This window comes from Hordeum vulgare, chromosome 1H, assembly GCF_904849725.1.
Source record: "Hordeum vulgare subsp. vulgare chromosome 1H, MorexV3_pseudomolecules_assembly, whole genome shotgun sequence".
NCBI lineage: Eukaryota > Viridiplantae > Streptophyta > Magnoliopsida > Poales > Poaceae > Hordeum > Hordeum vulgare.
The window spans coordinates 485,413,719-485,428,343 of NC_058518.1; the positions used below are offsets into that span (position 1 = coordinate 485,413,719).

Here is a 14,625-nt window from a genome sequence, read left to right on the forward strand (position 1 = left end):
TGTACAGGAGGCGCTGCTGGTGGCGGGGATCTAGTTCGGGCGAAATCCCTGGTCGGCCATGGCCGACCGCGTCGACGGAATGCCTAAGGGCGCCGTTCCCCTCCTTGGAGGCGTCAGTATGGACTGATCCCCTCACTTCCCCTTCTCCTAGGTCTCCCGGGCGAAAGCCTTAACTTTGTTAGGCGGTGGCGGCGCTCACGGCGCCGTTCCCTTCTTGAAGGCGCCGCTTTGGGAACCTTGGGGCTGGGTGGCGCTTGTGGGTGGTGGGCGACAGCGGTGGTGCGGCCCTATCCTAGCATGGATCTCCATCCGTTGCTTGAAGATGGACTCGTGCAAGTGGAGGTCGTTGTTTGGCGTCATGGTGGTGTCGATGGCGGAGGCACCTGCCAAGGCTGGTACCTCAATCTGATCTAAAGATGGACCAGTGGAAGATGGCGGCGACGACACATGTGAGTGCGTCAGACCGGTTTGTGCCCCGGACCCGGTATGTGGCTCGGTCAGGGTCTTCGGCTTTATAGATGTTTGGCTTAGGTGAGAGATCTGAGTATTTGGTACAGTTTGCACCCCTTCATCATATGAATAGAAGTAGTGGCAGATGTTGCCAAGATGAAGATTCAGTCATATTGTTATACTGCTTTGTAAGGTCCTCGAGAATAATTAATAAAATGGCAGCATGCATCTCCCAGATGTAGAGGCCGGGGGTCATCCTCCTTTTAAAAAAAATACTCTTAGACTTACATGTATAGAGTGTGCTTGACTTACAACAATCGTAAAACTTAACCATAACTAAAATTGAAAAAAAGGTTAAATTTTATTTGATCAAGTAGTCTAATCATCTTTTTCTTTAGACATACTTCAGATCCTACAAGTTTCATTATTTCTTCCGTGCACAGGATGTTAAAATGGCGCGTGTTCACACACACACACACACACATATATATATATATATATATATATATTGTGCTCAACGTTGGTCTCCATCCAGCATAGTAGTATACTACCGTTAATCACAACCATAATGATGGCCAATTGCTACCTCCCCATTTTATTGGCCTGCTCCGTTTCCATTCGGTTTTTGACTATACTAGTGGCAGGGGTGCACCCTTGGCGCGCTTTTTTAGGCGTACATGTGCGTACTTATCTAGCCGTTATACTTGTGAACGTGTATGTTTAAGTAAAAGAGATTAGCAAATGTATATAAGTCAAAGTTGCTGAACAAAAGTGCTTCGAAATACACTGTGCGAGGTGCTTCTTGTACATCTAGCATTGCTGGCAGCCGCACATGATGGCAAAGGAAGAAACCCGAGTGGAATTTGGTCAACTGTGTTTTTGTCAAGTGTGTTGACGGATGGGCAGGTTGGGATATTTAGCAGTGGATGCGTACGTTACTTCTAGAATCAATAGCGTCGCTTTTGGGCCCTGCTCTGTAGAAAGGTGGTTGGGCCGAGTATTTCAAATGGGCCAGCCCACAGGCAAGGCTAGCAGCTTCCTAAAAGACAGTTGATCCAGGCCCTATGTTTCTTATCACATCCCAGATAAAATTGTTTTGAACAGTACGATGATGATGAAGGCGACAGAGTTCTTCTGGCTACCGACGGTGATCATGTTGCAGCGATTGAGCATGCCAGATCAGCTGGATGGAAGGTATTTATTTTTTTCTTTTTCTAGGCCGGCAACTTGATTGCTTCGCGTGTAATGATCTAGGTATTTTTCTTTTTGTTTTTATAGGCCGGCAACTTGATTGCTTCGCGTGTAATGATCTAGCAAACGAACGTAATAGTTCAAACAATGTGTTTGTGAAATTATTAAGACATTCTGTAAGCACATATCCTACTATGATCTCAATTTTGTTGAGAAGCAACTCAAACGCACCAAAAATTCTAGAACCAAGGAGGCAAAGCAAGCATACAATTGGAGATTTCATTACTGCTGTCGCATAAGTACAGTGTACGCAGGTACATAATTGAGTACAAATTACATCGTGTTGTTCGATTGAAACTGGCAAAGAAAGGAGCCACAATAATTTAAGGTGTGATATAGCTGATACGAGAAGCTTATAGCATCATCGGCCTCCAGTTGCCAGCCTTCCGTCTGCCGGCGCCGCCGAAGCTCGACATATCTGTAAAACGCATGCAAAACTCGAAAAGTCAGAATGGAGAGCACACGACTGGCTATTTATTCGCATGAACTTATGCATCTGGATCTGTGGCCAACTATGGAGGATGCTTACCGAAGGAGGAAGGGGTGTGGGAGCAGAGGAAGGTGAGCAGTGCGTGGATGGACCCGCGACTCAATTGAGCTCTCTTCCTACAGATACTAAGTCACAGACTCATAGGTAATCAATCCTGGTGATAGAGGTGCGTGATGCATTACCTCAAGTTTAGGCATGGTGAATCAAACTGCCTTCCTAACTGGCCAAATAAAACTTGAGTAAGCTACAGACACATCTATTTGCTAGCTTGATATTTGTCTTTACAAGATTCTAAAGCAAATAAAACAAACAGTCAGAATATAAGTATGTATTCAGAAGAATGGCTGTCGTGGATCAAAGCACGGAACTCACAGAAGATCATTTGGAGGAGTCAGACGAGCAACGCCATGCTAACGAACCAGCAGCGAGCACCCCATCGCTCTTCGCCACACGCCTTCCAAATCCCCCAAAATTATTAGTCGTATCGGGGCGTAGCACGCCTAGAAATCACACATTCTACATAAAAGTGCTTCTAATCTGTTAAGATTGGCGACGAGTTATTATAAAGATCACATACTTAAAGAAGACAAAGTTGCAGAGATTTGGGCAACATCGAAAAAGTATTAAAAAAATGACGCTAAGATGTAAGATGTCCAAATTCCCGTCCTGAGGAGGGGCCTCCTCGCCTGCGACGGGCCGGAGACGGACTGGCGACGGCGCGCTGATGCGGAGAGGGCCGGGCATAACGGGCATGCCTATGCGGCGACGGGGATGGGGATGGCCGGGGGGCGGCGCGGGAGGCTAGCGGGCAGGGGCGGCGCGATGACGGGGATGGCCGTGCCGTAGCACGGCGAGGCCGGGGACGTAGCAAGGGAAAGGGGAGGCCGGCAGGCTTCACGCGGTTGTGCGTTGCCGTGGCGGTGGTGTCTGATTCAAAGTACAAACCATGTTCATCCTGGATTGCAACTGTGTCCGTCCTAGATTGTTGCTGGATGCTATAAGAAGGACACCACCTCGACTGAAATTTGCATCAAGCTATCTCCATCGGGTAAATTGTCCACGAAACATCCAAGGTCGGCGTCGAGTTCGTCGGAGAAAGAAGCACCAACTTTGCTGGAGGTAGAAGATCATCCGCGGAGCACTCCAATGCCGCCTGCTTCGGCTACACGAGAGGTATGTATCACACTAAATGTTATGGCACTGGTTTGATTTTCCTCACCGGGTCAATCTGTGCAAGCTCCACTGATGTGCTCCCAGTCCATCCTCCACCACACAGCTCTAACGTTTTTGCAATGAAGAAAAGCATGAGCACCGTCTTCGTTCAGCCATTTGCATATAGGGCCTAGGTAACACGATGGGCAGTAGTCTGACATGTAGTTATTCTATTGAGAACAAATTATTGTTCATTACCTTTGCCATGAGGTCAAATTAGCGCAAAGCACGTTACTGAATATCAGGCCATGTATTGATCAGGTATCTTAGTCTACCTGCAGACTTCTGCAGGTTGTTGAATCGCCTTCCTTCTCCTCCTTAGACTTGTACAATTTTAGCTTTGGTTTCATTGAAACCAGACTCGGCTTGCAGTTACTCAAACCAGCCAGATCAAGCATAATTATATTCATAATTATATTCAGACATCAAATGTGAAATTTGATTTCAGTAAGTTCAAGAACTACTAGACAGTGCATAGGCTAGCTGGTGCCGAGTAAAAGTGTGTCTCTGATGGCAGGTTTGATGTGCATAAAAATTTCATTTACATTGCGACTTATTATTATTGTCTTAGTTTTGCTCGAGTTCTTGGTTCACTTAGTCATATAGGGCAGAGGATGTCCAGTTCAATTCCACGGCGCTGGATACTATCTATGGGACAGGCTGTTGTGAGCCAGCCACCACAAGAAATGCTCTAGAGATTTACCCAGCATTATCAATTAATTCTTCTTGAGGAAAGAACACAAAAGCTCATTTTCACTAATCATATCCTGTAAGAACTCCCGTTTGACCAGTAGTTCCCTTTCTTCTTTTCTCCGGTCTCTCAAACGAGAGGTTCGAATTCCATACAATAATTCTCTGGGGGTTGTGAAATCAAAATAACCAACTAGATTCAAGGTTCCGAATGATAAACTTAATAATCATTTGGCATCCTCATGATTCTAATATGGACACCAAAAGCTCCAGAGATCAAGCATAATTAAATTCATAATTATATTCAGACATCAAATGTGAAATTTGATTTCAGTAAGTTCAGGAACTACTAGACAGTGCATATTTTCTGCTTTAAGGGGCCGCAATACAGTCTCAATGGCAAAGAAACACCCAACAACTACTGCATTAAAGCCTGAAACCCCACACATAAGAAACGCTTTATTAGCAAAAGCCATATCAAAAGGGTAACAACACAACTTAGGAGTTAGAAGTTAGGGGCACAGAGGCAGCAAGTTGGTTGTCATTAATTATGAATTTCAGGTTATTTTTGAAAGGTATGCGGATTAATTCTTCAAATACCAAATAGACTACATCCAGTGATAGATAGTACGATGTAGACATGTCAACAAAATCTGACCCCTAATATCAGATCCAACTAACATGGTGTTGTCATTTTGTGATTTGTTACTGAATAAATTATCAATACTATACCTGAAGCAATTCCAGCAGCAGCCCCGGCAGCCACAAGAGCGATCCGCCTTTCGCGATTGTTCTCCATAATTTCTGAGCACCTGAGTGCACATGATTTACCAATATCCACACTAGGACCTTCATGCCCCAATGAGCAACCGGTCCCTAGAGTCACAGCAGCCTGGACAGCCTTTACAGTCAGGAAGATGGCTGCAAGTAAACTGATCCCTTGGTTATGCGGTTGTTTCGCAAGTTTGAGTTGGTCAAATATCTCGAGCACCCTGTGCATCATTCCTACGATTACACCTCATGTCACAGGGATCAGCAGTATCCTGTGCCAAGTATCAGATAGCCTCTGCAGGCGGAGCAAAGCTGCACCTTCATTGGGGGTACCTGCCCACGCCCAATCATGGATGACATGAACCTAGCAAATCAATAACAGGAGTTGTATATAGAATCAGTCATATGCAGGATGTTACATTCTGTTTTCTTGACTTAGTTCTTTCTTCTTGATGTGCACTTGTGTTGCCCTAAATTGAATAACTGCCACTTTTTACCGGTGCTGTCATGGATACAATTCAAGGACTTCTAGACATCATTGCTTTTATGCTCAGTATGTTTTGCTGGCTTGTCAGCTGCTGGAGGATCACGGTGTTTATGATGAAGAATAAGAATTTGTAAGGAGCCTTTGTAATATCTTGTTAACCAGAGTATATCATCTGTTTACTGTTTATTAAGAATGGCATTTACCAATACACTGATGCCATATACCTTATGTACTCTTAAGTTCCTTGGCATTGCAGGTTTGGGAGTAGAGTTTGTGTGACTGCATCAAAATTGGCAGTAACAACCGTAGTGCTCATCCTGGATAGAGTTTCAAGTTTCTGCAGATTTTGCAGTTCATTTCAAAGCAGGTCAATGTAAATCTTCGGAACATGTTTGGTTTGATATAGTGTTAACTCTCACTTCACTTTATGTGAATCTTATTCCTGGTTAAGTAGTGTGTTTGCTAATTACCACATGAAACTTATCTTCCCCCTATTTTCAAATACATGTACACAATAGAGTTTTTACTTCGGAAGCATCAAAACTTTTTATAGCTGCAAGTAAATAGTTTCTTAGGAGATACAGTAATGCTTCATTTTTAGTTTATATGAGAAATAACAAAACCATTATCATATAGCTTCATTTTAAGCAGAAAATAATGCTTGAATTAATCCATTGAAACCGAATGAAAATTAAGCTACAACTACTTACTGTTGAATCAATAAACAAGATCAATTAGGTAGATTTAGGTAGCTCGGTTTCACAAATTGAATCAATCACTGTTGTGTACTGGTTTTTTAGTACAAGGGTGCAGATTATTCTTTTAGTAGGAAAGCCTTGAGATAATTTTTGCCCAGTGCAACGCACGGGCATTTGTACTAGTTTTACTTCGACAGAGTAAATATCTGACGTGGCATAGCCCATCGCTCGCCCTGCGATTCGTTCTTGGAGAATGTAATGCACCGAACACCGAACAACACTGAAACTTTCCACCGAACCAAACAATCGTACACCGAATAAACAACAAAGTTAGTTAGAATGATTCAGTTTACTTTGATTTTTTGGTTTTCGGTTTGATAGTGCCGACCCCTAACGGCATGTAGCCAGGCCACAGCTTGAAGGAGAGATAGTCGATTTTGCAAACATATGTGTCTTCTAAGGAGCAGGATGCTACTGTTCTACGGGGGCACATGTATAAACAGCAGAGTGAATTGACCCAGACCGTTCCCTAGAGATCCAAGAGCAACTCTAGGACACCCCGCATCCCGTCCCGATCCGAAAAATAACCGTCAAAATATGGGTCTGGACGGAAAAACTTGCCCGATCAGACCCCGCATCCCGCCCCGCCCCGCAAATATTTTTACGGGGCACGGCAAAATCTCGGCCCCAACCCGCGTATTTGCGGGTTTCTACCTCGCCGTTGCGGTGCCCCGCATATGAACGAAAGCGGTTGGTGGGTGGACATTTCAGCCCGCACATTCCCCCACCAAAGCATATTCTGCGAATATGCTCTTTTACGGGTCCGTTTGGGGGTCTGTATCTATGCCAGCCCGGACCAACCTGCAAAAGCTGTTTTACACGAATTGCAAACACGTTTTACGGACCGGACGAATGCGGGGTCTGCTAGAGTTGCTCTAACGTCCCAACGAGAGTTGTCGCACTGTATCACCTAATTAACGGAAGCACTGGATATTTTCCCAAACGAGGCATATGATAGATGAAACTTTATCCGTCTTTAGGGATTCATTTCTAGTTTCTAAGCCTTGTTGTAATGGGTAGTATCATACAATAATATCATTCATATGATATTATTATATGATATTATATCTGTAATGCATAGTATCATATGTTAATATCATAAAATAGTTCATTTATTGTCATACATGACACATAGTAGCACAACATTTAATATGATATGATATTGATACTCAACTCTTTTTTTTATTTAATTTTATGTCACCTCATCAAAATTATCTAGTTGACATGTATGATACTATCTATAATACTCCCATTACAATCAGCCTAAGGCTTCGTTTTTCTCGGGCATGTTGTTAAGGAAGCATTTACCTCCAAACAATAGAGTTTAAACCACGTACAATAAGATGATATAAGGCAGGCTGTAGAGACTAAAGTTATATATTTTTTCTTAGGTGGAGGAGTGAGAAGAGGAGAGAAGATGAGCGGTTATATATTACACGATTCCCAAAACACTTTATGAGATTTTATTGCGCGCCATCTTGTATTAAGGCTGTCCGTAATGGAAGTATCATAGGTAGTATCATGCATTCCAACTAAGCAATTTTGATGAGGTGGCATAGAATTAAATAAAGAAAGGGAGGGTTGAGTATCATATCATGATATCGTATCATATTAAATGAAGTGTTACTATATCATCAAGTAGGACTCGTAGTTGGCTAGGTTAGCTACTATATAATCCTATGTACCCCTTGTAATTGAATTAGATCAAAGCAATACAAATCTCAGAAGTGACACGCTCCTGTTGTTATACATCCGCACCTCGTATTTGTTTGTCTCGGCGAAGTGTGCTAGTTTCGATTGATAGTAAATCCGGCGGCTTGTTGTTTGGCGCGTAAAGTGAAGCTAGCTTTAAAAATAATTATACTCACAAATGGAGGGAGTACATGTTCGAAGCATGGTTAATAGTACAACCAACTGCAGGCTATATCATACTGCCATGTCATATATAGTTATCATTTGGAGTTACTCGTACAACAAGGTTAACTAGAAGGTTGGTTATAAAAAATAATACCTTTTTGCACAATATCTGTATCTATTTCTTCTCACTCAATGCATTTTTATTAGAGCACGCACACAGTTAGTCTCTTGCATGAAAGGCTACCTCCTTTTTTTCATGTCTCCCCTCCACGTAGACAAAAATGGCATGTAAGAAAGCTATGAGCCTACTATTGTATTTGCTTTTAGAACTTACTATTATACATACATGCTATTAGGTTTGCTTTGTATGACATGACAACTCTTCGTAGCCAAGTATTAGCTTCAGGGACAAATTTAGATAACAAATTGATTCTTCTACTATGATTGTGGTCGTTGCATCCAAAAAAATCACTTCATATAAATTTTGCTTCCTCCATGAACAAACTTGTCCTCTCTGTGCATGAATGCTGCCTCCGTCCCTGATTAGCTCTATTATTAACTATGCTAGCTCTTATAGTTCAGTTTGATGCCTTGGTCTACTCGGAAGCTAACCCATGGACCGAGAACCAAATCAGCAACCATCGCTTCTCAGGGACGGAGCTGGCATGTAGCCATTGGGGTCAATTGACCCCAATGAAATAACTAAATCATCCTTCATTAATTTAATACTAATCATTATTGATTTATAAAAGATGACCCCATTATCATGAATATGACCCTATTAAGCTTTTTTTCTAGCTTCGTCCCTGTCGCTTCTGCATCTGCCTTGACGGCTCAAACGGGTAGGTTAGGGCCCCGATCAAAGCATTCACGCAGCGGCAACGTCCTCGTTTACTCAAAAAAAATAAAAAACAAATCAACAATACTCCCTCCGTTTCTATTAAAACTATATTAAGATTGAGAAACTTATTTTACAATGGCGGGAGTATATTAATACGTTGGCGGGATCATATGTACTCCGCTACCACGTAGGTGGCGGCCATCATCGATCCCACATCCACAGGTGCTGTACCGCTGTGCATGCATCTTGGTCGTAGTGGCAGCTTGCCCACAGGCAACGCACGACTCATCAACGCACGGTGAAAGATAGTGCATGTAGACGCACACATCACTGTAATCAGGATAGCCGGATAGGCCGGGTAGCCTACCATAGGTTAGGAGCATCACATTGACATCACATGCATGCAACCACTGCATCCGGCCGGCCAGGACCCTCCTATCCGTTCGATCGTGGCGGTGCACTCACGCGGCAGACGCATCGTTGCGCTCGTAGTCCCCTCCATTTTCGCAACGTATCTCGTCGATAGCTAGGAGGACTACACGAAAAAGGCAAAGCAATCGATATCTTCGAGGACGACCAGCTCATGTCCTTCTGAAGCATGCATCGTCTCCGGCAAATCAAGCACCATCCATACGTAGTGGTTGACATTGTTCTGATAATATTCATCACCGTCGCATGCATCGACCAGATCAATATGGTGGACGGAATCATTTGCCCCATCGCAAAAAAGGTTGCCACCTACCTGCCGTCATACAGTTGCACACTCCCCAGTATATAAGGAGGAGAAAAGATGGCTTACTCGTACCACTGCTAGTAGCAGTAGTACAAGAATCAGGATGGCTAAACTGACAATGCCCGTCTTCGTTGCTGTCTTGGTGATGGCCCTGTTGATCACCGCGTCATCTTCAGGTACCTACAACGCTGTTTCTTCTCTCTTTCTTGTTTTTCATAGTTCTTATTTACCCTCATGCGAATGAGCTTCATGGGTTTATCTGGTTTCAACGCATGAAGGAGAAGTTTCAACGCCAGAACGTGATAGGGATGCCTCCAAAGTGACAAAGGTCTGTATGTTTTTGACAGCAAGGTCTGCGCGTATGTTAATAATCTGAAAGGATTGGTTGACTTGGGTTCAACATGTCAAACATATGGTCATCTATGAAAATCATGACATTTTGTTAATTAGCTTTGCTTGGTCCGTCAAAGAGAAATTAAAGGGAATGACAGAGCTATAGTGTTATTGTGTACACTCTGTTGCATTATTTCTCATCTTCTCACATTCATGATAACAAAATGTCAAATGCTAGTACAGCTGGTTAGGTTATTGGATGAACATGGTACTATATTAATACTCCCTCCGTTCCAAAATATTAGTGTTTTTAAAGATTTCACTACAAATAATATACGGATGCATATAGACATATTTTAGATTGTGGATTCATTAATTTTGCTTTGTATGTAGTCTGTAGTGCAATCATTCAAAACACTTATATTTAAAACCAGAGGGAGTAATTGTGTATGGCCCTAGACGCGTACACAGATCAACAGACTTAACTGCCTATAAAATTTACTGATCTTTTTTCGGTTTGTTTAACACAGGGTCACACTTCTGTGTACCATCTCCAGATGCAGAGTCACACACACAGCAGGAGGAGGGCTCTGACGGATGTTCAGGACTACGACTACGGAGGCGCCAACTCCAAACACGACCCGCACAGGAAGCCAGGGAATGGAGGACACTAGCTAAATAGCTTTCCCAACCAGCCAGGGAATGGAGTCCGGTGTTTTCGACTGCGCTTATATGCATTCATGCGTCGTGTATGTGTGTCCGTATTCAGGGCGTTTTGTAATCCCAGACGGTTAGCTTATCGATCTGGTAATGTTGTAATGGTCATATGGTCATCTATGAAAATGACCATACTCAGAAACATGAGAAATTGCTAGATCGATTATTGTAGCTCAAATAATAACAGTCGTTCCATCCGTTCGGAAATGAACGACGTGGTTTTAATTCAATCAAAAATAACTAACGTAGTTTTAGAAGAGTATGGTGCATTACAAAATCAGGAGTATCTATTATTTTTAGCTGCGATGTGATGTTGTAATCTCAATCTCAGAGTTCAAATGGAACACTCCAAAAGTCCATTTCGGGAAGGGAAATCTTAGAACCAACCGAACCGACCATGGCGAGTGTCTGGCTAACCAGTAGACACGTATCCTTGTGTGGTAACGTGCTAAACATGTGCGATATTGCTCGTAGCTTCTACGTATTTGGGAGAAAGAATGCCCAGGAATTTTCTTCAACGAAGATAGGCATCACGTACGGGTCATGGTCAAACGAGATGGCTTTAATTAGCTAGCTTCCAGTGTTGGTTTTATTGAAAAGAAACGGAAGTTCTTAAAAAGTTCGAGTATTTGGTCACGGTGCATGACGGTGTACTGAGCCTCTATCCGAATTGATTCGGTTTAAGTTTCATTGTTATTGAGGCGTACCAAGTACATATAATTTTAGTGCCTGTTCGGAGACGCTCCGCTCCGCAGCTCCGGGAACAGAGCTGACGGAGCTACAGTTGAAAATACGAGAGCTCGGTTTTCCAGCTCCGTGGATTCTGGGAGCCAGTCGATTACCGAACAGGGCCTTATAATAAGGGTGAGACAATGGTTGGTAACACAGTATTTTTACTGTGTTAGAAGAATACCACAGTATTTTTTCCCTGTAAACAGATGCATTAGTTTTATAAATCGTAATCTTTACCTACGCATTAGAATGCTAATGTTTTACTCCCTCTGTTTTTAAATATAAGTTTTTTAAGAGATTTCACTAAGTGACTACATACGGAGCAAAATGAGTTAATATACACTCTATAGTATGTTTATATACATCCGTATGAGGTTTCCTAATAAAACCTCTAAAAAAACTTACATTTAGGAACGGAGGTAGTAGATCACTGGAGTATGATATATAGAGACTGAAGTATTTTATTTCGGTAGCTGAGACTGGACTATTAATTACCTACGCATTAGAATACTTATGTTTTAGATCACTGTGATTTTAGAAAAAAGGGTGCTGCCAAACTATGCCTAAGAGCAACTCTAGTACAAGTGTCGTATGTGCGGTCGCTATATGCCATACGGAGCATGCTCCGTATGCATTTGGAGACTATGGCGGGCATTCACAAACGCATAATCACCATAACGTGTCCTCCATATTTGTGGTATTACTTGTTCCTTTTTTTCTTTGTATGTTCAACTTGAGGTACATTTAAACCTGTTCAAAGCATCATCAAACATAATAAACTTGTATTAATGACCAAAACTCGTTGCATTACATATTGTTTGTGACTCCAAAGGTCATTAAGTGACGGTTTTAAAATATGCAATGTGATGTTGCTATTTCGACATTGCAATGTTCTACTACCTACTATACACCCAAAGACGATGTTGTTTAATAGGTTTCCTGGTCGCCTTCGTTGTCCTTAAAATTGTTGACATCCTCATCGTCCTGAGAGAAAGAGAGAGGGAGGGAGAGAGAGAGAGAGTAGGGGTTGGAGTCACGAGCGGTGATATCTACTATGCGACTTTATTATAGTATACTTTGTTGGGCCTTCAAGCGCATAATTTTGTAGGATAGTAGCAAATTTCTTCAACTGAATGATCTATGATTTATTAATTTATGGGAGGTGTAGAATGAAGATGGTTTCTCCCAAACAACCCTATAATCAATACAATCAATCTCTTGTACCCCTACCACACTCAATACAATGATAAATTGTACAGATGCACTATTTCGACAAAGAGATGTTGATAGAAGTGCAGTATGGATAGTAGCACTAATTGTATAGGTTTTTGTGATCTGTAATAATAAAAACACGAAGGTAGGAAGTCATAAACTAAGTACAAACGGTATTGCAATACTTAAACCATGGCCTAGGGTTCGTAATTTTACTAGTGCAATCTATCAACATCACTAATTTAATTGAATCATTAGATAATCCCTCAACATGCGTTAAAAGTCACTCCAAAGGCTCTATTCCTATCGGAGAAAGTAGGATAAAATAGTGTAGGTAGTAAATCCCCTCAAAGTTGTGTTTCCAATCAACCTTATGAACCACACCAAACTGTCACGAATAGTTTTAGAGATCGTAATATGACAATATCATATGATATGCATCAATCAACTCTAATGTCACTTTGATACTTCAATGTCGCCATGGGTGTGTGCAAACGAGACATGCATCAAGTGATCTCAAATCGCGATTAGATCCAGGCACATATATCCAGTTGGATATAGGTATACCTCGCCATGGAAAACCCGGCCCGGACGGCCCGACCCGACCCGACCTTGCCCACGGGTCGAGCTCGGGCCTAGATTTTGAGCCCAGTGGGCTTATTGTGCCGGGCTCGAGACTGAAAAACCCGACTTTACGACTACGTCGGGTCGGGCTTCTTCGGGCTTGGGGCTAGGCTTAGGCCCAAAAACTAGGCCCGATGGTCGGGCCGAGCCGGGCTCGGGCCTAAGTTTTGTACCACGGGCATTTTTAGGCCTAGCCTGAGGCCCGGCTTGGCCTGAGTTTTGGCCAGGTATAGATATAGGTGATCATGATTCATTAGAGTTGACATTATCCCTGAGATAAATAAGTTGGGAGGCGGAACATTAAGCCCCTATGATCCTATGTGTTTGATTGAAACTGCTTGTTCTAAAAATATGCTTTGAGTGTGAGCAATTATGGAAAACTAAATGATAGTTGAATATGTGGGATTTGCTAAATCGAAGCTCTTACATAGACCCTTTCTGAAAATAAGATGAATTGTAATTGTTTGATGATTGAAAACATAGTTTGCTATTTCTAAGAACGTCTATGGTATATACTTTAACATGTGATGAATAGCTTATTACTTGAACATGAGAAGTTCTATGAGAAAATAATTGTTGTTTTATGATGTTAGAAAAAGTGATTGGAACTAACATTGATCAAACTTATATACTATCCTAGCATTCACACTTTATAAATTGTTTCTTTTATCATTTACCTACTCGAGGACGAGCGGGGATTAAGTTTGGGGATGCTGATACGTCTCCAACGTATTAATAATTTATGAAGTATTCATGACATATTCACCTATGTATACAATACTTTTATATGGCTTCGATGCACTTTTTATGATTTAATTAGAACTAACCCAGACTGATGTTGTTTTCACCAAAATTATCGTGGTGCCATTTTTTGTGCAAAAATAGGAAGTTCTCGGAATCGCTCAAAACTTTTTGATGATTTTTTCTGGAACATATGAGCAACATTGGAGCGAAGAACCACCGAAGGGAGGCTCTGTGTTTGCCACAAGCCAACAGGGCGCGCAGGGGGGGTCAAAGGGCTATGTTAGCATGTGGGCCCCTCATAACTCCGTGCGTGATTCAAATGCCAAAAAACCTATAAATTGAGAAACCCCTGAAAATTGGGAGAGACTCTCCGCCTCGCCGCCGCAACTCTTTGTATCGACGAAAAACCAATCTGAAGAGAAAACAGTAGGGAAAACAAGAGAGAAACTCAGAGAGTGGGAGGGAGTGAGAGTTAGAGAGAGAGAGAGATCAAATCTCGGAGGGGCTCTCGCCCCTCCGAGAGCCATGGAGGCCAAGGACCAGAGGGGAGAACCTTTCCTCATCTAGGGAGAGTCCATGAAGGAGGAAGCCTAAGGGGGAGATTTTCTAACCCTCTCTCTCTCGGTGGCGTCGGAGTGTCGTCGGGGGAACCATCGCCATGATGATCGTCTTCATCAAGATCACCATCTTAATCACCTTTCTCATCTCTTTTATACGGTTCAC

General features: G+C 42.4%; 1 protein-coding gene across 3 annotated transcripts; it reads left to right on the forward strand.

Annotated features, from left to right (window-relative positions):
• Nucleotides 1-9,625: 9,625 nt before the first annotated feature.
• Nucleotides 9,626-10,813, forward strand: LOC123417091. Of its 3 annotated transcripts, none has more exons than XM_045106878.1 (3): nt 9,626-9,716; nt 9,819-9,868; nt 10,404-10,813. In XM_045106878.1, exons 1-3 carry the CDS (start codon nt 9,644-9,646, stop codon nt 10,545-10,547), a joined length of 267 nt encoding a protein of 88 aa, XP_044962813.1. In that variant the 5' UTR covers nt 9,626-9,643; the 3' UTR covers nt 10,548-10,813. The 3 variants fall into 3 exon arrangements, with proteins under 3 accessions (XP_044962813.1, XP_044962815.1, XP_044962814.1); XM_045106880.1 differs by having other exon boundaries at nt 9,627-9,716; nt 10,431-10,777; XM_045106879.1 differs by having other exon boundaries at nt 9,627-9,716; nt 9,825-9,868; nt 10,404-10,777.
• The last annotated feature ends 3,812 nt before the right edge of the window (nt 10,814-14,625 follow it).